At 48.3% G+C, this 26,175-nt stretch overlaps 2 protein-coding genes across 3 annotated transcripts in view; one reads left to right on the top strand and one right to left on the bottom strand.

The window, feature by feature from the left end:
* The first annotated feature begins 15,180 nt into the window (after positions 1–15,180).
* On the top strand, positions 15,181–23,199 carry Dmap1 (DNA methyltransferase 1-associated protein 1). 2 transcript variants are annotated; one of them, XM_039109606.2, is made up of 11 exons: positions 15,181–15,254; positions 15,442–15,602; positions 16,071–16,162; positions 16,399–16,594; positions 21,144–21,302; positions 21,396–21,563; positions 21,760–21,945; positions 22,058–22,129; positions 22,384–22,456; positions 22,567–22,862; positions 23,087–23,199. In XM_039109606.2, exons 2-11 carry the CDS (start codon positions 15,498–15,500, stop codon positions 23,144–23,146), a joined length of 1,407 nt encoding a protein of 468 aa, XP_038965534.1. In that variant the 5' UTR covers positions 15,181–15,254; positions 15,442–15,497; the 3' UTR covers positions 23,147–23,199. The 2 variants fall into 2 exon arrangements, with proteins under 2 accessions (XP_038965534.1, NP_001015006.1); NM_001015006.1 differs by having other exon boundaries at positions 15,191–15,254; positions 15,453–15,602; positions 23,087–23,195.
* A 378-nt stretch (positions 23,200–23,577) lies between these two features.
* Eri3 (ERI1 exoribonuclease family member 3) overlaps positions 23,578–26,175 on the bottom strand; it is a 127,142-nt gene continuing 124,544 nt past the window's right edge. Inside the window, exon 9 of the mRNA NM_001427171.1 lies at positions 23,578–24,139. Within this exon, the coding sequence (NP_001414100.1) occupies positions 24,057–24,139 (83 nt within the window). The 3' untranslated portion in view covers positions 23,578–24,056. The remainder of the gene's footprint in view (positions 24,140–26,175) is intronic.

The raw sequence follows: 26,175 nt of genomic DNA, 5'->3' as shown, positions 1-26,175 counted from the left end.
GCTCTAGCCCTAACACGAGCTCTGATACACGGTGACCCAAGCAAGTGTCCCTAAGGCTGCATTTGGTGAAGGAAGGGCTCCCAGGAGAAGCAGTGAGGGAAGAGAAGCCAAAGTCCAGCTTGGGTGTGAGTTTAGAAGTTCTGGATTCTCAGAGGTCCTGCTAAGGGTCTTGAGGTTAGAAGACGGGCTGCAGGTATGAGCAGAAGCTGAGGGCTAAGCACACTCCCCACAGAAAGGAACAGGAGCCGTCTCTGACTCTGTTGCCTGCCTTTGGATCTCTTTCCCCAAACTGGGCTGCCCTGTCTAGGCTCAAAGAGAGAAGATGTGCCTAGGCTCCACTGCACCTTGATTGGCCAAGGCAGGTTGATATCCCCTTTTAAGAGGTAGGAAGGAGGGGTTTGGGGATTTAGCTCAGTGGTAGAGCGCTTGCCTAGCAAGGGCAAGGCCCTGGGTTCGGTCCCCAGCTCCGAAAAAAAGAAAAAAAAAAAAGAGGTAGGAAGGAGAGGTGTGTGTGAGTGTGTGAGTGTGTGTGTGTGTGTGTGTGTGTGTGTGGGTGGTAGGGGTGGAAGGAGAAAGGAAGGGACTGGGAGGAAAGAGAGAGGAAACTGTGATTGGGATATAAAGTAAATAATTTAAAAAAGAAATGTTCTATGCTAGCAAAACAAACAAAATAAAACTAACAGCAGCAGCAGCAACAACAAACCACAAGGAACTGAAGGTGTGTGATTTGATCTCTCCATTGCCACTAAATCTCTTATGAAAAATATCTTTATGTGCTACATTGTACCCAGTCTCCAAACCCACCCCAAGAGCCTAGTTCCCAGCATTTAAGTACATAACTATAACTGTGTTTGGAGTCAAGTTCTTCCATGAATTTAAATGAAGTTACTACTTAGAAAATGCCTGGCTCTGGGCAGGGAGTCGCACTGGAGGCAGAGGCAGGCAGATCTCTGTGAGTATGAGGCCAGCCTGGTCTACATAGTGAGTCAGTAGTTCATAGAAGCCTTGGATTTTTGATCCTCCTGCCTAAGAATCTGGAGTGGCTGGGAATGCCTAGGGCAGAGTGCCTTAACCTTGCTGGAGTAGCTGGGATGGCAGGAAGGGGAGGGTGGGGACACATCTCTGTCAGCATAGCGGCCTTGTCAGCACATCTGCACTTGAAGTCAGTCCTTGCCTGCAGGCATTTGCTCACAGCTGGACTCATCTGCAGCCTCACTAAGAACTAGGCCAGAGCACTGGCAGCATGGAGAATCCAGGTCTTGGTGCCCAGCTCGGGAACCCACTGAGCAGACGCTGTGGGGAATCAGAAGAAGCCTGACATGCGCAGATGAGCTCATCTCGAGTTCAGATAAGCACTGCAGACAGCTGGAAGCTCAAGCAGGAAGCTGGGTGTGGAGGGGTCTGCCTGCCTGGGAGAGCTGCCATGAGCAGGCTAGAGACGCTGGGGAATGTTTGAGCAGGGATCTCAGCCAGAGGGCAGGGTGCAGAGGTGGAGCAGGGTAAGAGCCTCCTGAAATGTGACATAAAAAAGCATTTACACAGAGTAGAAGGGACATGACAGACAGAGAAGCTGCACATGCCCAGGGCACTGGGTTGTCAACCTTCCCAAGGCAGCAAGACTTTGCAAAGTTCCTCCTGTTGTTGCAACCCCACTCCCAACCATAGATTCATTTTTGTTGCAGCTTCATGTCTGTAATTTTGCTAATATTATGAATTGTAATATAAATCCTGACATCCAGGGTTTCTGATATCCGATCTCTATGAACCTGTCATTCCAGATCATCTGCTTCCCAGGTTCACAACCCACCATGTTGAGAACTGCTGGTCTAGAGAGCAGACAGCTCAGCTCTGTCTGGCATTTGCCTTGCTGAAGGTGACTTGAGGAACGGGCAGCCTGTAGCTGTCTGACACACAGCTCTATGTTACAAGCGCAAATTCCTAGTTGAATTTACAGGGGCTTCCAAACAAAATCTGAGCATGTCCACACCAACCCCAACCCCATGTCCTCCCTCCCTCAGTGTCCCATGGAAAACACCGCTTTGTCTTAGAAGCCCCTCCCACATTGTTTAACCCATTGAGTTTAAGTTTGGTGATCATGAGCACGGGATGGCGTTGTTTGCTAGAGCTCATACGACTCTCCAGTTGCTACATTGGTTTTCTGGGGCTTCTCTTCAGGGCTAGAATGCTTGGCTGTGGTCTCTTTTGTGAGGACTCAGGTATACACACTCCATTTTATAAAAGTATGGAAGCCTTGTTAGGCCAAATTTAGTTTTAGTCAACCTTTTTTAACTTCGGCCCTGCCTTTTTCTGTTGAGAGATTGACCACACCTGTGGGTATCAATATTCTTGTGATCCACTAGAATGGAATTTTTGTTTGTTTGTTTGTTTCTTTTTTGTTTTTTTAAAGATTTATTTATTTATTATATGTAACTGCACTGTAGCTGTGCCCAGAAAAACCAGAAGAGGGCATCATATCACATTACAGATGGTTGTGAGCCACCATGTGGTTGCTGGGATTTGAACTCAGGACTGGAAGAACAATCAGTGCTCTTAACCACTGATCTCTCTCTCCTCCCTTGATCATTTGTTTCCGTCTAAGATTCACAAATATTTTTTCTCAGTGTGAGATTTACAGATTTTCATGGTGCCAGTTCAGTTGAATAACTGTTAATCTAGTCAAAGGGAGCCCTTTTAGTGCTTGATGGGTGACTTGTTCATGACCTAGGAGCCATGCTCCACAGGGGATCATGATGATAAATATCAAAGGACTAAAACACAAACAGAGATGTAGTTCAGAGGGCAGACTGCTCGCCTACCACTCACAGAGCCATGGGTTTGATCCTCAGCACAGGGCTGGGTGTGTGTGGTGCTAACAATACCAGCCAAGCAGGTAAGGAGAGAACGACCACACAGTCTTCCTTAGCTACAAAAGGAGAGGTTAGGCTGGGCTACACGAAGCCTCGTCTCATAGAAAGAAGGAAAGAAAGGAAGAAAGGAAGAAAGAAAGGGAAAAAAGGAAGGAAGGAAGAAGGAAGGAAGGGAGGAAGGAAGGAAGAAATGAGGAAGACAGGAAGAGGAAAAAGGAAGAAAGAAAGAAAGAAAGAAAGAAAGAAAGAAAGAAAGAAAGAGGAAAAGTCCAGCTACTTTTCCACATCACCTTTATCTCAGTACAAGGGAGTCAAAGGCAGGTGGATCTCTGTGAGTTCAAGGCCAGCCTGGTCTTCATAGCATGTTCCAGGACAGCCAGGGCTACAGAGACCCTGTGTCAGGAAAATCAACAATCAAACAGATGAACAAGCAAATAAGTGAATTCAGCCTTGCCAACACCGGGATGGCTGCAGTGTATGCCTTTGGGAACCATCATCACACTTGCAAACCCAGTAGCCTTCTCTTGAGACGTTTACTTAATGTGTTTGGTGGCAGTGTCTCTAGAAACGGCAACGTGAGTCCCTTTTACTTCCGCTTTCTGGGGAGTACTGGGGAGAAATGAGTTCACTACCAAATCCAATGCTCAACTTGAGCGGGAAGATCCGAGGTGACTTGCTGTCCCATTGGGTGTTTCTGTTGAGCGTGAAAGTCACTACCACCATCACCACACCACTACCTCCATTCTGAAGGTAGATCCTTGCTGTCTGAACTCCTGCTGAAGCTTTTCAAAAGGCAGGATTCAAGCAAAAGGGAATGGACCAATAACACACAGACACAATATAGGCCCCGCGAGCGCGGGTTAGGAACGACTGCCACCTCCTGGTTATAGCGGGAATACGAGCAATATCTCGGTCTGAAAATCTTAGCGTAACTTCAACCAAAAGTAGTGGAAAATCTTTTTGTGGGCCCTTCTGGCGTATATCAGGGGGCTGGCTGATATAAAAGAGCTGGCTGGGTTTTGTATGATGCCATTATGTTAGCAATTTCTTTCAGCCATCAAGGCACCAGTTGTTGAATGCAGTCTCTTGGTTTCAGGTATCACTAGATTTTTCTCTATTTGAGAGTGGTTACATGGTCAACTGGGGGTCTTGGTTAGCTTTTGAAAGTTGATACAGAGAAATAAGTTACGCTGATGTCCAGACTGCCAAAGGCCACTTTTCTTCTTCCCTCTCTCATCGAAGCACTGGCGCAACCAGAATTGCTTTCTGATTGTTTGGTATTAGTTGGAAAACCAACAGTTGCCCTAGTTTCGTGCTAAGGCACGAGCTTTATCTAAAACCACCCCACTGGCTCTGGACCCATGGATTCTCCAGGATGAAAAGGGGAAGATTAAGAGAGCAGGCGATGGTTTGTAGAAAGGTGATGACCCTCACAATAGCAGAATTCTTGGCCCGTGTCTTCTGCTGCTATTTACATAATATTTACATAATTATTTGCATAATATTATTTACATACTATTCACATAATTATTTACATAATATTATTTACTTAATAGCAGAAGTCTTTGGGAAACCATCCTCCACTAGGATGTCTGGGGTACAGAAAACTATTTTCTGATCAAATTTATCTGAACGTCTCCAACAGTACCAGGAACTTAGAGGGGTAGTTCGAGTTGTGAAATGTGAGATGTCGGTCCCTGGCTCCAGACCTTGAAGTTTTGCTGCAGTGTGCGTGCGCTGGACTCAGAATCTTTTGATAGTGGGGAAAGATGGTGTTTTCAGTCTTTGAGCTGTGGGCCATGAAACGTTTGATTGCACTCCATTAGCAGGCCACAAAAGGTGTTCTTTGCCTGAGAGTGTAGCCCAGTTAGGAGAGTTCTTAACTATTAAGCAAGAGACCCCGAGTTCTAGTCCCAGCACTACATAAACTGGCCACAGGCAGTCATTTCAATTCCAGCTCGTGGGAGGTGGAGGGTGGAGGATTATAAGTTCAAGGTCACCCTCTGAAATGTAGTTCAGAGACAGTTTAGGCTATGTGTCAGAAGAGAAAAAAGCTGTCTTAACGTGAAGAAAACAAATTTTAGCAACATGCATCAAATTTTGTTGTTTCAAGTCGCTAGGTTTCAAGGGAGCCGAGAATATTCTACTATGAGGGATTATGGTGGTTTCAAACCAAAATTCATTCAAACCCCATCGGCTCAGGTATTTGGACCCGTGGTCCCCAGTTAGTGGTGCTGTTTGGGGAGGTGCAGCCTTGCTGGGGGAAGTGTGTCATTTGGGGCTTTTACAGAGTTTATCCTTGTAGATAACACCCTGCATTCTGTGCTTCGGGTTGAAGATGTGGTCTCGTTGCTTCCTGCTCCGGTCACTGACTGTGCCTGCCTGCTGCCGGATCACCCCAACATGATGAACTTTAACCCCCTGACCATAAGCCCAAATAAACTCTTCCTTGGCCTTTGAGCTTGGCAGCAAATGCTTTTAATCCCCCCTAAGTCCCTGCTGGAAGATCTTATTGTCTTTCCAGGATTTCAGGGATTAGCAATTTTAACAAGTTTAGAGCAGTAACTGCTAATATCTTTCAAAATGTCCTCGTTTGGTAGGTTCCACATTAAGTGGTGGGATATGGAGCTTTTGACAGTGGAAGGACCCGGTGCCCATCTGGACTAGCTGTAAGTAGACATCTTTTACGTACTAACTTTCTTTTTCCAAGTATTATGGGTTTTTGCTTGATTGATTATTTATTTGTTAATTTGACACAAACGGGGGTCATCTGGAAAGAGGAAATGTCAACTGGGGAATTGCTTTCGTGGGATGGACCTGTAGGTTGCTCTGTGGAGTGTTTTCTTGATTAAAGTGGGAGGGCCTAGGCCATTGTGGACAGTGCCACACCTAGGCAGGCGGCTCTGGGTTTTATAAGGAAGTGGACTGAGCCTGCTGTGGAGAACCCGCAGCATTCCTTATGACTCTGCTTCAGCACCTGCCTCTAGGTCCCTGCTTGAGTTCTTGCCCCCATTTGCCGCAGGGATCAACTTTGGCTGGAACATAGAAGCCAAACAAACCCTTTCCTCCCCAGGTTGCTTTTGGTCCATGTTTTTATCAGAGCAATGGAAAAGTGAGCTAAAACACCAAGCACACTTGGTAGGTCTGTCCCAATTCACAGTAGCAACATCTATACAATTCCGTCCATTATTGGATTCGGTCCACTCTGGAACCCAGCCCAGTCTACAAACACAGTTCACATGAACCCCAAGAGCTCAGGATGCAAAGTGGCAGGCTTGGACTCTAGGTGCCAAACACATCTATGGCTCTGGTTACTTCAGCAGGAGGAACAGATGCTAGTGAGTGCCTTGCTCGGCTGTGGGGTAGGAAGACCAAAGGCCGCTGTTCTACTGTGGGATCCCGAGTCTGGCACCAATCTGCAGAGAACAAATGTAGACAAGTCACATCGAACGCTTGAATTGAATACAGGAAGAATGCGTGATTGGGCAGAGGAGTCGAGGCAGACACAGAACTACTCTTGCTTGTAATGATGTCTGAAAAACATTTGCTGCAGATGGAAAGAGGGAAGTGGTGGCTATCAAAGGCCCGTGAAGCACAGAGAAAGCTGGGTTTGTTCTGGAGTGCCACTTGCCTTATTTGAACACACTTTGCACAGTTACTTGCCTGGCTGTGATTGGCTGAAGCTTGCTGCTATGGTTGGCTAGGACTCAGCTGTCTGTTTCCAGGATGATTCCTAACTTAGATTTTCTTTCTTTTTTTAATTAAATTTATTTTTTTTAATGTACTAAAGTTATGTTGTTCAAGGTGGTTGACTTTCTTCCCGTCTGCATTTCACATAGCCCAGGCTGGCCTGGAACTCAGTTTGTAATAAAGCATGGTCTTGAAAGACTCTAATCCTCCTATTTCTACCCTCCAAGCTTGGGTGTGGTGTGTGTGTGTGTGTGTGTGTGTGTGTGTGTGTGTGTGTGTGTGTGTGTGTGTAACTCCAGTTCCAGTGGGATCTGATGCCCTCTGCTGGCTTCCTCAGTCAATACACATGGCTAAAAATGTCCCCGGAAGTTCTTCATGGGTTGATAGGTATGGGCTGAGGTTGGATGGCACAGACTGATCGACATTATGATGAGAATGTGGACAGACAGCTCAGGTAACTTACCTGTGTTTATGCATGTGACAGTAGTACTCTCTCTCTCTCTCTCTCTCTCTCTCTCACACACACACACACACACACACACACACACGTGTATTTACGAGTGTATATGAGTGTAGTAGTCCCCTATACAGACACACATATATATACATACATGTACATACACATATACCTACCCATATATATGTGTGTGTGTGTCTGTGTGTAATATATATATATATATTACACACAGACACACACACACAAAGCATTGCACTTTAGCAAACAAAAGAAAGAAACACTATTTGGGTTTTCCAGACAGAGTTTCTCTGTGTAACAGCTCTAGCTATTCTGGAACTCATTGTGTAGTCCAGGCTGGTCTAGAACTCATAGCATCCACCTCCACTTCCTCCTGAATGCTGGAATTAAAGTCATACAGACCACTTCCTGGCATAGCTTTTTTTAAATTCATTTATTTATTTAATGTATATGAGTACACTGTAGCTGTCTTCAGACACACCAGAAGAGAGCATCAGATCCCATTACAGATGGTCATGAGCCACCATGTGGTTGCTGGGAATTGAACTCAGGACCTCTGGAAGAGCAGTCAGTGCTCTTAACTGCTGAGCCATCTCTCCAGCACCACCACCCCCGCTTTTAATGAGATTTTGTTGTGTTTTTCAGGCTAGCTTTGTTCTTTTAGCCCCAAGCAATTGTCCTATTTTGGCTTTCTGAAAATCTGTAGAATGTTCTCTGTCTTACAGTCTAGCCCACTCGGGTTGCACATTACTGGCTATTTATTTCATATTTATTTCATAGATATGTTTGAGTGCAGTGCCCTCAGAAACCAGAACAGGGGATCCCGAGGTATCCTTCGCAGCTGGAGTTCCGGGTAGTTGTGCACTTCCTTGTGTGTGGAAGAGCAGGAAGTGATCTTAACCTCTGAGCCTCTCTCCAGCCCTGGACATGTGTTCTTTGTGCTCCCATTAAGTCCAGGTGCTGCTTCCTAGAGCACAGGGAGAATACGGAGCTCCAAAGGACACGCTCTTGATAGGGTAGAGGGAGCACTGCCTGGAAATTTCAAATGACATTACAGCTGTAATGTGCTTAAGTTAATGTTAATATCAAACCAGAACATCCTGGAACAAATGCCCTAAAGCTTCCATAAGCAATTTGCCTTAACTAGTCAAATAAATTACTTGGTGTCGTCTGGCCTTGGTAAACATGCCTTTAATCTCAGCACTTCAGAGGCAAAGGCAGAGTGATCTCTTGAGTCCCGGGTCAGCCTGGTCTATAGAGCTAGTTCCAGGATAGTCAAGACTACATAAAGATACCCTGCCTAAAAAAAGGAGGGGAGAGGGAGGGAGGGAGGGAGGGAGAGAGAGAAAGAGAGAAAGAGAGAGAAAGAGAGGGAGATGCAGGGGAGAGGGAGGGGGAGGGGGAGAGGAAGGAGAAGGGGAGAGGGAGAGGAAGGGGAGGGGGAGGGGGAGGGAGAGGGAGAAAGAGAGAGGTAGGGTGAGAGGGAGGGGGAGATGGAGGGGAGGGGGAGAGGAAGGGGAGAGAGAGAGAAAGAGATAGAGAAAGAGAGGGAGAGGGAGGGGGAGAGGGAGGGAGAGAGGGAGAGGCAGGGGAGGGGGAGGGGGAGAGGATGGGGAGGGGGAGGAAGAGAGAGAAAGAGAGGGAGAGGGAGGGGGAGGGGGAGAGGGAGATGCAGGGGAGAGGGAGGGGGAGGGGGAGAGGAAGGGGAGGGGGAGGAGAAGGGGAGAGGGAGAGGAAGGGGAGGGGGAGGGAGAGGGAGAAAGAGAGAGAGGGAGGGGGAGAGGGAGGGGGAGATGGAGGGGAGGGGGAGAGGAAGGGGAGAGAGAGAGAGAGAAAGAGAGAGAGGGAGAGGGAGGGGGAGATGGAGGGGGAGGGGGAGAGAGAGAAAGAGAGAGAGAGAGAGAGGGAGAGGGAGGGGGAGATGGAGGGGAGGGGGAGAGGAAGGGGAGAGAGAGAGAGAGAGAGAGAGAGAAAGAGATAGAGAGAGAGAGGGAGGGGGAGGGGGAGAGGAAGGGGAGGGGGAGATGGAGGGGAGGGGGAGAGAGAGAAAGAGAGAGAGAGAGGGAGAGGGAGGGGGAGATGGAGGGGAGGGGGAGAGAGAGATAGAGAGAGAGAGGGAGAGGGAGGGGGAGATGGAGGGGGAGGGGGAGAGGGAGGGGAGGAGGGAGGGGGAGGGAGAGGGGAAGAGGAAGGGGGAGAGGGAGAGATTATTGGGTATCAGCCAGGTTTAGTGACGCAGACTTTTAATCTCAGCAAGTGGGAGGCAGAGGCAGGTAGATCTATGTGAATTTGAGGCCAGCCTGGTCTACAGAGTGAGTTCAAGGACGCCAAGGGCTTCATAGTGAGACCTTGTCTCAAAAACAAAGCAACAACAATTCTAGAAAGAATGAAAGAAAATCACTGGGTGTAACTCCACAGAGTAATTGCCTGGAGTAAATAAAGTCCTGGGCTCAGTCTCTAGCGATGCAAAAAAGGGAAAAGGGCATTGCTTCATGCCTCTGTTTTTTCTTCCATCTGCCCTCGTTGTTTTAACAAAAAAACAAAAAAAGAGTAACTGGAGACTGGAGTGAGTGCTTACAGCCCGTGCAAAAGACCCATGAGGTCGCTCACAACCACCTGAAAGCCACTCCCAATGATTGCATGCCATCTGCAGCTTCTGGGGAATCCTGAGCACACATGGAGCACATAAATTCACGCAGGCACATGCACATACACATGCACATGCACATACAGTTATTATTATTGTTATTATTATTGTTGTTGTCGTTGTTGTTGTTTTTTTGGTTCTTTTTTTTCGGAGCTGGGGACCGAACCCAGGGCCTTGCGCTTCCTAGGTAAGCGCTCTACCACTGAGCTAAATCCCCAGCCCCTGTTGTTGTTGTTTTAAAAAAGAATTAACAGAGGGGCTGGGGAGGTGGGCCAGCAGTTTCAGTGCTTCTGTAGATGTTTGATGTTCAGACCCACATGGCAGCTGATACCTGTGTGTAACTCCAGTTTCAGGGGATCTGACACCCTTTTTTAGCCTCCTGGTGCACCAGGCACTTAAATAATGCAGACAGACAGACAGACCACACACCCCTACACTAAACCGAACACAAAGGACGGTTTCTTGAGGGCCTGGGCCTGCAGTAAGAAATGTGGAGCTGCGTTTTGTCTTAAGTTTTTTTGTCCCTAGACTCAGAACTTCTACAACCCACAGAATTCATGAATGATAGGAGTGTTGGGGACATATGTCATTAAAAAAACACCCTTTAAGCCAGACAGGGGTGGCTCTATGTCTTTAATCCCAGCACTTGGGAGCAGAGGCAGGTGGATCTCTGAGTTTGAGGCCAGCGTGGTTTACAGAGTGAGTTCCAGCATAGCCAGGGCTACACAGAGAAACCCTGCATCAAAAAATCCAAAAACCAAAGCAAACCAAACCAAACCAAACCAACGACAAAAAATTCTTCACTAAGCTGCTTCTCTCTTTCCTTCCTCCTCACTCCATCTCTCTCTTCTCCCTCCCTTCAACCCTTCCTCCCTTCTCTCCTTCTTTCTTCCAGGATCTCATACAGTTCAGGCTGGTCTTGAACTCATGATGTTACTGAAGCTGCCCTTAAACTCCCAGTCCTCCTGCCTCTCCCTCCTGAGTGCTGGGACAACAGACTTGCTACCCCTGCCCTTTGCCTTATTTCTAACCAGCCAATAAGCAAATGTCAAGCGTTTCCCTGAGTTTTATGAGCCATTTAAACAAGTTATTAAACCTAAGGGGGGGACTGTGGGGACCTTGATTAGACTTGGTTGAGCGCAAGTGCAGAGTGTGGCCTGAAGTGGGTACAGTCTGGTGGGACTGAGCATGTCACTTGAGTCTGTGCTAACCCCAGGTAGTTTATATGAGAATTGAGTTCAGGGGACCCAGTGGCGTTTGGAGAGCTGAAGAATTGGCTGTTTGAGTAAAAAGTCTCCACACAAGTGTCTGAGGTGTTATGAGCAAAAGCAGTTCAGAGACCCTGTCGGGAACGGTCCTGTGTTGGGCCTCTGATCCTATAAAACTGCCATGTGACAATTTACCCTTCTCACAGGAAGCATATGGAATTAACAGACTGTGACAGTGGGCTTTTATTTTTCCACAATATTTTAACTTTTATCTGTTAAAAGGCTTCCAAGACCAAAGAAAGCAACTCCAGGAAAGTAATTTATATAAAATTTTATTTGATCTGACACTTGATCTTTAAAGTTCAATGGCTTCAAATGGGAAGATATATAAGGGAAGTCATACAATTTTATTATGGAGAATTGCAAACATGTCGGACCTGGAGGGAATGGTATCATAAGTCTCATGACCCTACCACGGCTTCCACAGCAATCAGGGCTCCTTGCTCTAAGTTATATACTATCTCCCCATCACCACTGTTGACATTTTTTTTTTTTTGCTGGAGGTTTTTGTTTTGTTTTTGAGACAGGATCTCACACTATAGCCCTGGCTATCCTGGAACTTGCTATGTAGACCAGGTTGGTCTTGAATTCATAGAGATCTACCTGCCTCTACCCTGAAATCAAAGGTGTGTGCCACCACACTGGGAAACCTATTTATGGAGCATGTGACGTTTTGTACTTTGTGTATTTTGGATAAGATTACGTGATCTTAGATACCTACCTCCTCACATGTTTCTTTTTCAGACCAGTGAGCTCATCTTTCTATTGAACATGTTAACCACATAAATTTAGTCTGGAAGACCAAAGCCCGTTGTATCATGGGATTGCTCAGATTCTTCTCTTTGCTTCTGCTTCTCAGCTGGACAGCAGTGGGGACAGGGCATGGCCATCTGCTTTTGTGACTCCAGCCGCTGGTGCACTGGTGAGTGCCTGGTTTGCCATGAGGCTTCCAAATTGACACTGGCTGGGTGGGGCTTTGCAGAAAGGCAGGCCCAGAAGGCACCAGCTGCTTTAATGAGGGCACTTGCCTTACCCTCTGTGAAGGTCACCCAATCACTGCCTAGGATGAGGGGGTGAGTAGGTGCAGGCAATCAGGAGACATGGTTGCTGGGAGGGCTTCCCCATCCCAGTGCAGCCTGAGATTCCTCAGAACTGAACACTGGTGGCCTTTCAAGAAAAGCTGCCGATCATTTCTTAATAGTTGAAAACATTTACCCCCACCCACCCACCCAATCATTTTTCTTAAGTCAGCCAGTGGTGGCGCATGCCTTTAATCCCAGCACTTAGGGAGGCAAAGGTAGGTGGATCTCTGAGTTCAAAGCCAGCCTGGTCTACAGAGTGAGTTCTAGGACAGCCAGGAATACACAGAGAAAACCTATCTAAAAAAACCAAACAAAACAAAAACAACCAAACCAAACAAAATACCTAAACAAACAGACAGACAGACAGACAAGCTTTCCTTTAGTCTGAGGGCAGATGCAGAGGAAACAGTGTCTGGACAGTTCTTGATGATGGTTTTAACAAGGAAGCAAATTAGAAATAGAAAGGGGGTTGGGGTGGTGTAGCTCAGTTGGTGCAGTGCCTGAAGCCCCAGATCCTAACACGAGCCGTGCGTAACACTACATAACAAGTGTGCTTCAAGGTCATCCCTCCAGCACAGAGTGAGCGGGAGGCCAGCTTAGGCTAGACAGGACCCTTGTGAGCCATCTTGGTCTTTGATGAGATTTTAATTTCTATCCCGTTTTGTGGTATGAAATGGAGCAGTCTATGAAACTGAGCAGTCTTGTTTGGGAGGGAGATGGACTCTAGCTCTGGCCAGGTCCCAGAATAGAGCCTTCCAGAGGATCTTCCACTGTCAAATTCTTGATCGCAGTTTTACATAAATAATCTTCAAAGATAGTAACAGTCCCTGCCTTGTTTAAAGACATTTAATAGCCGTGGCTTTAACGTTTAGTCATTTAACTTGACGCCTTCTTTTAACTTCTGAAAGAAAAAAACTCTCCCCAGCCCATTTCACTCGGGGTTTTTTTTTTCCTACCAGAAATGGGTTTTTGTGTTTTCTCTGCTGCTACATAATGCGATTATGTAGCTCTCAATTTTATTTTATCAGTGTGATTAATTAGATTGATGGGTTTCCTAATAGTGAACTATCCTTAAGGAACTGACATAAATTCTCTTTTTAGGTTTGTTCTTAGGCACTTAATAGTTTTTGTTGCTATTGTGAATAGAATCTTATTTCCCATTACACTTTCTAATTGGCTATTGCTGGTATATAGGAGAGCTATTGATTTTTGCACATTGATCTTGTATGTAGTCACCTTGTTGAATTCTCTTATTAGTGGTAATAGTTTGTCGATTGATTTTTCTTAGGCTTTTCTATACCGGGAAAAGCATCAGCTGAGAGACGGCAGCTTCCCTCTTCTGTGATGTGCACCCCTTGCCTGTCCCCTTTGGCGGAATTGCCAGAACACCTGACACCATTTTGAACCGTAGGGTGGTTGACTCCAGTTCCTCCTGGGCTCTAACTCCAGCTGGAGTGCCCATGCTGCTTCACCAGCGCTTGTTAGCGTCCCACTGTCTTACTTCTCACGACAGTTATTTCTTTTCTGGTTGGTTGGGAGATTTCTTTTCTATTATGTCATCACTCAGAGCTGAATTTATCAAGACAGTCATATTTTACGTTGAATTTATGCAATAAATGAAGTTGATACCTGCTTCATTCAAGTGTGTATTGAATCCAAGGTAATGCATATCCTAGAAAACTACATGGAGATATACATGCTGGGGCTGATACATATCTTCTCATTTAAAATTTGTTTATTTGATCTCTCTCTCTCTCTCTCTCTCTCTCTCTCTCTCTCTGTGTGTGTGTGTGTGTGTGTGTGTGTGTGTGTGTGTGTGTGTTACAACGTTGCTCAAGTGTGCCTGGATATCAGCCACCTGAGTGCTGGGATTACAGCTGTGAGCCAGTGCATCAGGTTTTGCCTTGGAGTCACAGAGATTCATCCGCCTCTGCCTCTGAAGTGCTGGGATTAAAGATGTGTGTGCCACCATGCCCAGCACAAGTTACAGATAGTTGAAAGCCACCATACAGGTGCTGGGAACAGAACTCAGGTCCTCTGGAAGAGCGGCAAATGCTCTTAACCACTAAGTCTTCTCTCAAAGCCCTTGTTTTTATATGGTTGATGAACATCAGCAATAATCTTCATCAGAATATATTCACTATTATACAGAATCTACTCAGGAGTAGAGTTTCTGTGACAGGAAGTTTATGTATGTTTAATTTTAGTAGACAGAATCAAACAGTGTTTCTAGGTGGTTTAATTATTTAACTCCCACCAGCAATGTGTTGGATTTCTGTTACTCCACATCCTCACCAACATTTAATGCTGTCTGTCATTTTACTTTTAGGCCATACTCGGAGGGGGCAGGAGATCGCAATTACAAATGCTAGAGTCAAGAGTAAATAGACTAATAGGCTGATGGTTGTTAAGGCAGTTGAAATGACTCTTGCTCCCTTGTGAAAACAAAATAAGGGCCTCAGGTCACTCCTAAACATTGACAACCTAAGTACATAGACATGTGGCATGGTGTGTGTGTGTCTGTGTGTGTTGGTGGTGTTGGGGGTCCATTACACTGGCCAGAAAAGGAGTAAAGATTCACAATGTATTTTAGGCAGGGGGATTGGTATGAGTTAAGAGGCCACCCTGGGGTTGGGGATTTAGCTCAGTGGTAGAGCGCTTGCCTAGCAAGCGCAAGGCCCTGGGTTCGGTCCCCAGCTCCGAAAAAAAAGTTAAAAAAAAAAAAAAAAAAAGAGGCCACCCTGGGTTGTGGGGAAAAAGAGGGATAGGAAGGGGGAGGCAGAGATAGATAGATGGAGAAACAGAGAGAGAGAGACAGAGTCATTCTATCTTACTCTCTTAGCAGCTGGCGAATCTAGTAAAGTTTAGCGCGCTGTTACAATTTTCATTTTGAAATAGGTTTGAGAAATTAAGTGACTTTCCAATGTCATAGAACTCTCTTTGGGCTTTCGTTTCATTGCCCAGGACACAACGGAACAAAATAGTAGGTAAATATCAAAATCAAGCCCTGCACCGCCTCGTGCTGATACCGGGAAGCACAGCAAGTGAGTCACTCAGCCTGCCCAGTAGCTTGCACACTGGGTTGCTAGCCGGCTCCTTTTTGGCTAAGCACCGACCGGAAGTGTTTCTGAGGGTTGCATTTCTACGACGCACAGCCGGAAGTTTCTATCCGTGGGTCTTCAGAAAGAGATAACCTGAGGAGTGGGCTACAGCTGGAGTACTCAGGTGTGGATCCCGGGGGATGGAGCGGCAGGGAAGACGGTGTGACCGTAAGGGGCACCGGCGCGGGGAGACGGAGAACGAGGCAGAACCCAGACCTAGTGTGGACCATTCTCCTGGCCGCTGGCCTCTTCACCCTGCCCCCACTTGGAGCTGGAGTGGCAGGGGCACCGCCCCCTTGACAGTAACACAGTCTTTTTGTAGGTACTGACCCTTGACCTCGGGGTGCTACCTCATCCCTCAGGCGTGATGGCTACGGGCGCAGATGTACGAGACATTCTAGAACTCGGGGGTCCAGAGGGAGATGCCGCTTCTGGGACCATCAGCAAAAAGGATATTATCAACCCGGACAAGGTAGCAGGGGTATTTGAAGGTGTTGAAGTAGAGCTGAAGGTGTTGGCGAAGAAATGGGAAGGGGTGTTACCAGAAGAGAGATGGTGGAAGTGATAATAAAAGGAGAACTACAGTGGAACAAAAAGTATGCCACCCTTTATGTGATGGAGAGGACACTGGGAGGTGATGGGAACTAAGAGAGTGGGAAGCCACCAAAGGACAAAAGGATCGGGGGAACGTGACACTTTTAAGTTGTTGGGAAGAGAGAGAAAGTCATTGTGACAATCTTGAGGTGAGGGAAGGACTTTCTTCCCTGATAACTCAGATGAGAGTGGGGAGAGAAAACACCTGTGCAAACCGGGTAGACACACTCCCATGAGTGGGTTCCTGTGACTTTGGTTCAGCATTCATTTTTCAGATTGTGCTGGGCAAAAACTAAAGGTAAGGGTGGTCTAAGTCATCATTTTCCCCCTGTGGTTTTCTTTCCAGAAAAAGTCCAAGAAGTCCTCAGAGACACTGACCTTCAAGAGGCCGGAGGGCATGCATCGGGAGGTCTATGCTTTGCTTTACTCTGACAAAAAGCAAGTATTGGAATCCCAAGTTCCCCGGGTTTACCCTAGCTCACCTGGCATATCCCTACTTCCCTGTTTTCTCTTCTCCTGCTTTCCCTAGCCTGTATCCCCAACCAGGGCTCCTCCTGCAGGACTGCTCGGTGTCTTGCTCCAGGCCATGACTTCCTTATTCAGGGGTAGACTGAGCTTCTGGGCTTTAGTGGTTCTTCACACACCTGCTTCTAACCTTTCACCTCCACAACCAGGGACGCACCCCCACTGCTTCCCAGTGACACCGGTCAGGGGTACCGGACAGTGAAGGCTAAGTTGGGGTCCAAGAAGGTCCGACCTTGGAAGTGGATGCCATTTACCAACCCAGCTCGAAAGGATGGTGCTATGTTTTTCCACTGGCGCCGAGCAGCGGAGGAGGGCAAGGACTACCCTTTCGCCAGGTTCAATAAGGTGAGCTGCTAACAGGCAAAATCCAAGCCACTTGCATGAATTTTCCAGTCTCCGAGGGTTGGCTCCAAATGTGCTCGGTCCCAGCCATGCTTACCCACTCAGTTGTAGGTCAAGCTGTTGTTTGTGGATTTCTTCTGCCTGTTGCATTCTGTCCTTCTCTGGGTCTATGGTGGGCTTTAGTGGCCTCCCTTGGCCCGTCAGGAGCTGCTGCTCCTCAGAGCTGCATCCTAAGTGTTTCCTGCTTCTGCATGCTTCTTTACTGTTCTCCTTTAGCGCTGTAGCTTCAGTTACTCTTCAGCAGTGATGACCTCACCCCAGAAGATGATTTACTAGGATCCCTTTCTGAGCGTCCCATGGGCGGCTCACATCAGGACTCATAACCCTTCCTCAACTCCTGCTCAGTGAGAGATAGCATTTCTACACCACTGCGTGCATCACACACTTGGGACTCGTCTTTGACTTGGCGGTTTCCTCTTAGTAGTGAACAACAGGACAAAGAAGGGGAAGAGGATGGCATGCATGTAAAAAAACAAATTGAGTCCTGGCAGAGAGTACTGCCAATACACTGGAACTAGAATTTGAATGGCGGGAATGAGAAAACAGTGCACTTACTGGCAGTGCAGGAGTGGCCTGCACCTTACTCATTTATTTTGTTTGCGGCAGCATTTGTACTGTGGCACATGCCAGTAGACCAGAGGACAACTGCAAGACAGACTCCTTAGGTTGTCTGGCCTTCTGAGACACCCTGTCAACCCTAAGAGTGGTCAGGGAGGGCCTCTCTGGGAACTAGACCTTGTGATCTGTTCAGCTGATTCTATTGCCAATCAAATCCCTGCCTGTGTGCTTCATCCTTTGCGTCTAAGCACCCTAAACCAAGATCCGTTATTCTTTTTGGACTTTTAGCCTTGTCTAAAGCAGGGCCTTTTCCAGTCTCATCCAGCCATTGAGAGGAAGAGCTAGAGTAGGCTAGGATTGGATAGCCTGTGGCTAAGGTACTATACAATGTGGCTCAGAACAGTCTAGAACTGGAGCTTAAACAGCAGAAGGGTCAAACTCAGATTTTTCTCAGGCTGATGTATCTTTTGCCTGGATGCCCTCTTGGATGGCTTATAGACTTTTTCAGACTGAGCATAGCCCAGCGTGGCTCTATCACACCCATCCCAAAGCAGTTTCCTCCATCATACCATCATTCTTAGGGTGCTCAGGGCCAATTGCTACAAGACTGATAGAGCTCAGTGTAAAGGTGAAGTATTTGAGGGAGGGAGAGGGGGTGGAGAGACAAACATGTTCTTTTATCTTTAAAGAACACTCAATTTGTATTTAGTACTTACTGCTCTAGCATGTTGAAGCCTAAACATTGAGAACAAAAATCAATCAGACGAAGTATCTGTCTTTAAAGACGTCATGTTAATTGAGAGACAGAGGACTGTGGGGACAGTTGCAGTCTGGTAGGAGACAACCACTCAGAAGGCTGGAGAGTTATAGGAGTTTCCCCAACGATGGTACTAGGTACAGTGATTTTTTTCCCCCTTCATGAACGTGGAACATGGTGAAGAAAAATAGAAGAGTGTAAGGCCCAGAGGCTCCTGCAGGCAGGCCTATGGCCAAGGTTGATCCCTGGGCCACATGGTGGAAAGTGAGAACAGATTCTGACCTCCAGATATACCCATCCCTACACACCTGAAACATAGCTGCAACTTAAAGTGTAAAGGTTCATGTGTGTTTGGTACACTGGGCATTCCCATACTGATAAAGCCTAAAGCTCCATCCATGTAGGCTGATGTGGAGGCTGGTGTGGCTCTCTCTGTTGATCAACAGTGATCATGTCAGGTGGCCCTTGGCAACCAAGCTTAAAAACTTGGAGCCACCCATAGATTTTAAAGTAGAGTCATGTCAGGACTAGATGAGTTCTGGCAAGGTCAGATTCAATGAGTTCATGTTCTTCCTCTCCAGTTGCTCCTCTGAGGGGGGTGTCTTACTCTCCCTGACTCTCCCTCTGCTCTTGCTCAGACCAGGAGTCCACGAGACATTGATGGCATCCTCCCTGGCCCTTCACGCCCCATTTTGGGATTTCCTGTTACTGCAGCCTATAGGCCTGTGCCTTCTCTGTTGCTTTATCTGGGCTTATGGGCTGCTGAAGGTGGCTGCTTGGCTTATGGCTTCTCACCTCCACCACTGCTGCAGGTGCCTGCTCAGTGTCCTGCTCTCCTTTCGCCCATTACCTTCTCTGCTGCCAGGTGGTCTTAGGTACAAGAAACAGGACTTGAAAAGTGATTTTATGTACACATGTATGTTTGCCTGTATGTGTCTGTGTACCACATGGGTAAGAAGAGGAAGTTGGATCCACTGGAACTGGAATTGTAAATGGTTGTGAGCTGCCATGTAGGTGCTGAGGGTGGAACCTCGATCTAGAAAAGACCTTTAATCTCTTTAGAACTAGCCTCGTTGGATCTTATCACACCTACGTGAATTCTAAGCTCCCAGGAGGGGTGCACTCCCTGTAGCAGCTGGTTCTACTGCCACAGCAGACTCTTCTCAGCTCACTCAGTTTCCCTACCTGCTCCAGAAGCCAGGAGCACACTAGGGTATCTTCATCTCATGTCCTTGCGTTTCTCCCCCCGAACCTCCCATTCTCCCTCACTAGTTCACTTCTGTTTAGCCTTAAGGCTCAGTTAGCCTGGTGTAGTGGGGCCCACTTGTGATCCCAGTATTTGGGAGGTGGAGGCAGGAGGATCAGGAGTTCAGATACATACTGTCAGGGCCAGCCTAGGGTACAAAAAAACCAAAACCAAAAACACAGCACAGGGCTAGAGAGATGACTCAGTAATTAAGAGGGCTTATTGCTCTTCCGAACTGGTTCCCAGGAACCAGATTGGGTAGCTCACAGCTGCCGGAAACTCCAGCTTCTTCTAGACATCCAATGCCTTCTTCTGGTTTCCATAGTCACATCCCTCTATCCCTCTACACACACACGCACACACACACACACACACAAACACAAACACACACAAAATTAAATTACTAGGAGGTATACACAGCCAAGTCTGGGAAACTAGAGAGCTTCTCCAGAGATGATGCTTGAGAGGTCGAAAGGATGAGAATGTTCTGTTGGTAGAAGGAATGTGGGATTAAGAGTAAAGAGAACTGGCCAAGTCTTGCTCTTGAACTTAGGAACCATCTAGAAGGCACTTTATTGTAGAGGTTGGTCTGGAACAGCCTTTCCTAGAGACAGGCGAATGGTCTTTCCCTGTTTGTAGTTCAGCAGAGACTGAGAAAGATACTAGGATTTTAAGAGAATACAAGGTCATGTTTATATTACATGAATGGGCACACAGTTGTGACAAACAAAAGTGCTTCTTTGTTTCCATTCTTATTGTAGGCCAGTTCTGACAGACTGCACTGTAAATAGCATGGTGTCATCTTGTTTGCAGATAGACTTGATTGGAAGAGGACAGAAAGGTGGTCTGAGTGGTCCCTCAATAATAGGGTTGTGCTGCTCTGAATGGGTTGTGGCCATTGAGATGGATGGGGATTCTGGAGGTAAAGCCCAGATTAAGTATAAAGTTGGAATGAAAAGATGCTTCCCAGTGCCAGGTGAATACTTGTGCTTGTAATCCCAGTGTGTGGGAGACTGAGGCAGGAGGACTGCTGTTAGAGCTAGTCTGATCTTCACAGAGTGCTGACCAGCCAAGGCCACTTACCAAGGCTGTGACAACAACAAAACAGAAACATAGGTCATCATTAGAAACAGTTCTGGGGGTTGGGGATTTAGCTCAGTGGTAGAGCGCTTGCCTATCAAGCGCAAGGCCCTAGGTTTGGTCCCCAGCTCCGAAAAAAAAAAAAGAAAAAAGAAACAGGCTTCTGATGGTGACTTTGGTGACAGTGGTTGAGATATGCATTGGGGATGTTTGAAGAAGAGGGATGAACACAGGATTGAGCATGTTAAGGTTGGGGATGTGGGACATGGTAGGAAGTGTCCAAGCAGCAGTTGGAAAGAGGCTGTTGTGCTTTTGAATCCATGAGAAAGTTCCTGTTCTAGCCCAGCACTGACCCCTCCTCATGTCTCTCACCTGTGACCCAATTGTGGCGAGGCTGGTGACTCTGAAAGGGCACCTGGGGTGGGAATGTGGGCCAGGAGAGGAAGGGGGTATAGGTAGTAAGATTCCCTGGAGGTGCCCAACTTTGAAGTACTCTGAGATGGACAAGTCCCACTGTCACCACCGGGTGGCAGTAGTGCTTCATACAAGGCTCTGGGCCTTTCTCTGGCTGATGGGTTTGTGACTTGAGAATTGACCCTTGGGTGCCTAGAAGTGCTTACAAATCAGATAGGAGCGTGTGGCCTGTTCCAAAAGATGGTAAGTTGTCCTGAAGTGACCCAGAGCATTATAGGGAGGGGCCTCTGGCTAATCAGACTGGGTCTTTCCTTCCTACAGGCTGCCCCTGCAGAGAGGGGTACAGGGGTTGGTAATAAACAGAAAGGTTTGTGGTAAATGACCAGTCTCTTGGACATATGCAAAGGAATGCAGTCCCCGTGTCTTTGTGCCAGTAGACAGTACAGGTGCCGGTGTACTCAGAGCAGGAGTACCAGCTCTACCTTCACGATGATGCATGGACTAAGGCAGAGACTGACCATCTCTTTGACCTCAGCCGCCGATTTGATTTGCGCTTCGTAGTTATTCACGATCGGTATGACCACCAGCAGTACAAGGTGAGCTGATATGCATTTGTGTGAGCATCCAGTCCTTCTGCCATTTCTTCCATGCGCTTCTCAGTGCTCCTCTCCATGTGTCTTGATCCTCAGAAGCGTTCTGTGGAGGACCTGAAAGAGAGGTACTACCACATTTGTGCTAAGCTTGCCAACGTGAGGGCTGTGCCAGGTACAGATCTCAAAATACCAGTATTTGATGCTGGACATGAGAGACGGCGGAAGGAACAGCTGGAGAGACTTTACAACCGAACCCCAGAGCAGGTCACAACCTCTTCTCCGTAACTGAAATCTTTTGCTCTCCACCCTCCACGGCCCTTCCACCTCCAGCCCTTTTCTGTGGTCCCCTGTTCTTCCTTTCTCTGCTGCCCTCATAGATAGCCCAGTGTCCCTTCAGCTCCTTGGCCACCCTGCTCCCACACAGCCCTCATGTGTACTGAGGCATTTCTTGCTTTTGCAGGTGGCAGAGGAGGAGTACCTGCTCCAGGAGCTTCGTAAGATTGAGGCCCGGAAAAAAGAGCGGGAGAAGCGCAGCCAAGACCTGCAGAAGCTGATTACCGCAGCAGACACCACCGCAGAGCAGCGGCGCACAGAACGCAAGGCTCCCAAGAAGAAGCTACCCCAGAAGAAGGAGGCCGAGAAGCCGGTGTGGAGGCTGACCCAGCAAGCTCAGGGTGGAAGGGACCCCAGCTTCAGTGGCATTCTGAGAGTACCCTGGGCTCTCTCTGACACCTAAGGCTCTTTAACTCTTCCTGCAGGCTGTTCCTGAGACTGCGGGCATCAAGTTCCCAGACTTTAAGTCAGCGGGTGTGACATTACGGAGCCAGCGGGTGAGCTACCTCACGCAGTGTTTGCTCACGCAGTGTTTGCGCCCTTGCCATTGTTGCTAAGTTTACAGCAATGTGGGAGGGGCTATGAAAAGAGGTGGCCTTGTCAGGATCTCATGACGTGGCCAAGCCTGGTCTGCCTTTACCATTGTCCACTTCTCAGCTAGTTCCCTCTTAGCCACAGCTACACCCACGGGTGGGTTCCCTGCATGCCTCACCCCAAGAGGTGGAAGGCTTAGCTAACTTGATCATTGCAGATGAAGCTGCCCAGCTCTGTGGGTCAGAAGAAGATCAAGGCGCTGGAACAGATGCTGCTGGAACTTGGTGTGGGTGAGTGATGCTGAGCCCCATGGGACGTCCCCCTCTCTGGGGCTATGCAAGGGAGTATATAGGTCGTGTTTCAGGCGTTCAACCACAGTCCGGCTTTGTCTTGCTTGCAGAGCTGAGCCCTACGCCCACAGAGGAGCTGGTGCATATGTTCAATGAGTTGCGGAGTGACCTGGTGTTACTCTACGAGCTCAAGCAGGCCTGTGCCAACTGTGAATATGAGCTGCAGATGCTACGGCACCGGCATGAGGCTCTGGCTCGGGCAGGAGTGCTGGGGGGCCCTGCCACACCAGCAGTGGGACCAACCCCAGCGTCTGCTGAGCCAACAGTGTCTGAATCTGGACTTGGTCTTGACCCTAGCAAGGACACCATCATTGATGTCGTGGGTGCACCGCTCACACCCAATTCGGTAAGAGCCTCAATAGGCTTGTGGGAAGCATACCCTGGCTCTACAAGGGAACACACTGTTTACAGACCCCATCCTTCCAGTGCCTTCAAGGGAATGGTTGCCATTGTGAGGGGTGAAGCTGAGGACAGGAGTGGGTTGACTGTTGGGCCTCTTCTCTGAAAAATGACACTAAGCCTTGAGTACGACCTCTGGGGGGGCCACTAACCTCAACACTTTCTCTATAGCGGAAACGACGGGAATCAGCCTCCAGCTCATCTTCTGTGAAGAAAGCCAAGAAACCATAAGGGGCCATCAGAGTTGGTGGTATGGTGTAAATAGAGCTGTTAAGTTGGACTGAGCTGATTCTATTTCCTTACCTCCTCATATCTTTGGCTGGACTGATAGTTTGATCTATCAGTGATCACTACAGCAAGTCCCTAAACGCTTGCTTGCAGTGCCCACCGTCAGGCCCTTAGCCACTTTTGTTGCCTAGACCCTGCACCTTGCACACCCGTGGTTTTATATTTAAGGTGGTCTTGCACACGGTCAGGATCTCAACAGTTTTGGCAGGTCCTTGTGGTCCAGGTATTTCCCAACCCCCACCCCACCCCTGCCCCCAGGTGTATAACTTTAGTGAAGCCATCAAAGGTACTAACTATATAGTGCCAGCTGCTTACATGCTGATGGCTTTGTATGGAGTTGAAGCCTGGAGAATCAGCACACACACAAGGACATCTTCATTGCACACTAGGACCTTGTTTCCCCGACTTTATTCAAGTGGCACGTTCACAGCAGGGATTTTGGGGGTGGGGGGTGGACACAAGGTGGGGCCTGATCTGTCCTGGAGCCCTGGGGGCACCACACACCATGCACTATGGATGGGAGGGGCACAGGGAGGGCTTGGTGGCCCCAGCAGAAGCCTGTGTACCAGGGAGAAGGCAGTGAGTACCTGGGTTCCCCCTAGCCCAGGCCCATAATGGCAGGGGCTAATACTGGGCTGAGACTGAGGAATGGGAGTGGGGTGGGGCACAAAGTGTCTGCTCCAGAGGGGCCAAGTGGCCAAGCCCTCACACAGGGCACAAGCCTGTAGGGCAGCTGGGGGACACTCTGGGCGCAGAGCTGTGCCACTCTCCCTTTTCCCTCTGGTGAGGGAGAGGATGATTCTGGTTTGGGCCAAGCAGCTACCCTGTCCTGCCCCATCCTGTCCTCTGCCAATCAGAAGGGCTTTGATGTCTGCTTGAAGATGAAGCCTCGGTATGCCAATGTCTTCATGATGTTGGCAATGTTCTTGCAATCATCTAGAAAGAAAAGAAGACATTCAGATGGGCCAGATTCAGGAGCCATAGGCCTGAGGAGGGCATCTCTGGCTCTGATGGCAACATTTCTGGCCTTGGATTGGGCTGGGTGATACTGGGCCTGCAGGAAGCCTGGACTCGGTGCTTCTCAGTCCCATAATTCATACTGGAAATTGGCCGCTGTGTCCCATCCTGGCCCCAGCGGTGATGTATGGGCGCCGTCGCAGTAAGAAAAAGGCAGAGTAAATGTGTAATTTCTCCCTTGACGGCCCCTGGCCGCTGGGCGATCCTTCTTGTTGCCGCCACATGGGGACGGCCTGTCCGCCACACTCTGTCTTCCCGCCACCCGCCTTGATGTCTCCATTTCATTACTGTGCGGCCATTCATCACACCCACAGCCAGGGTGACTTTGTCGGCACTTGTGTGTGGGGGAGAACTGTGGCCCAGACCACACTCAACTGGTGACAAGGCACAACCCTTGGCATGGCTGTGCCATAGCCCTGGGAACACCTGTCCTGGATACCTGTGCCCTTATAGCTCCAGACAGGCTAGGGAAGGCCATGGTTTCTATGCTGTCAGCCTGCCAGACATGCAGTGGTCATCCTACAACCTGCCTCTGTCTGAGTAGGCTTGGCAATGGTCACCTTTAAGACCTTGACTCAGTCAGCTCAAACACCAGGTTAAATAGTATGTATGTGTCAGACCCTCAGTTTCTCTGGTTTGGCCACTGAGAAACTCCATGCTGTGAGCTACTGTAGTAACCTGGAGGCTGCAGGGACTCTGGGGCCTTTGCCAGGACAGGACTTGCTCCACTGCTAGATGTAAGAAGGGGAGCAACTGGGAGTTTGTCCTACTAGGGCAGTGGCTCCCAGTCTGTAGGTCAAGACCCGTTTAGGGTCGAATGACCTTTCACAGGGGTCACGAATCATACCCTGCATATCAGATATTTACAATTCATAATGGTAGCAAAATTACAGTTAGGAAGTAGCAATGAAAATAACTTTGTGGGGGTGGTGGTGGTGTCAACACAACATGAACCGTATTGAAGGGTTGCGGTGTTAGGAAGGTTGAGAACCACTGTGCTAGAGGAAGCCTACACAGAAACTGCCCATCTATCTAGGTTCAGCTTCCCAAAACAGTCCCTAACGCCTTTCCCATCTCCCTTCCTTGTCCCTGGGCCACAGCCTCATTTCATAGCTGCTGTGATGCAGAAGTACCATACATCGATGGTGTAATCAAGCGAGGGGCGGTGGGGAGGTCAGGAGGCCTTGAAAACTTTTCCTTCCATGGAGCATCTATGCATGCCCTCACTAAGACTGTAGCCTAAGAAAGGGTGACTCTGCCCCCTTTCCCCCCACCCCCAGTAATGAAATTCATTTAGCCAAGGATCTGGGGTAGGCCAACCATATGAGATCCTGTCTTATAAGGGTTCAATATGTATGTACCTATGGTGGACAGAGATGTGGGGAGTTGATATCGTGTTTCTCCAGGGACTCAGGAAACAAGTCAGGGCTGGTCTGCTTTGAGGCAGAATGGGGAGAAGACAGATGGGTGGGTAGTGGCGGCCATGGCAACTCCAGACATGACCCATCCCCGTGGTTTATGGGCCGGACACGCGCCCCGCTCAGCTGAGGCCCTGTCATTTGTCTCCCTTAGTGAGTGCGCCAGTGCTGTGGGGGTAGAGGGAGGGGTATGACAGGAGGAGCTAAGCAGTTGACAGGAATAGGACAGGAGGTGTGGGGCCAGATGCTGTGACGGCATTGTTGAGACAAGAGGCAACCTGGGACAGGGTATTTTTCCCCAAATAAACCTAGGCCTGTCAGGGCACCTCAAATCCTTCCTGTCTAGTACTCTGGAGACCATGGCTGCTGTGCATATTAAGAATAAGTCCCCTCGTTATCAGCAATTACCCAGCGGCCACACACCTCATTTCTTTTGGCAGAAAAGAAAATTAGTTTTCTATTGACTTCATCTGGCTCCTCCCTCAATGCTGGACAAATCACTCAATCTGCCTCCCCTTGGACCAAGTAAATGTCCTA

Source organism: Rattus norvegicus, chromosome 5 (assembly GCF_036323735.1).
Source record: "Rattus norvegicus strain BN/NHsdMcwi chromosome 5, GRCr8, whole genome shotgun sequence".
Classification (NCBI taxonomy): Eukaryota; Metazoa; Chordata; class Mammalia; order Rodentia; family Muridae; genus Rattus; species Rattus norvegicus.
This window is presented reverse-complemented; position numbering and strand designations above follow the sequence as displayed.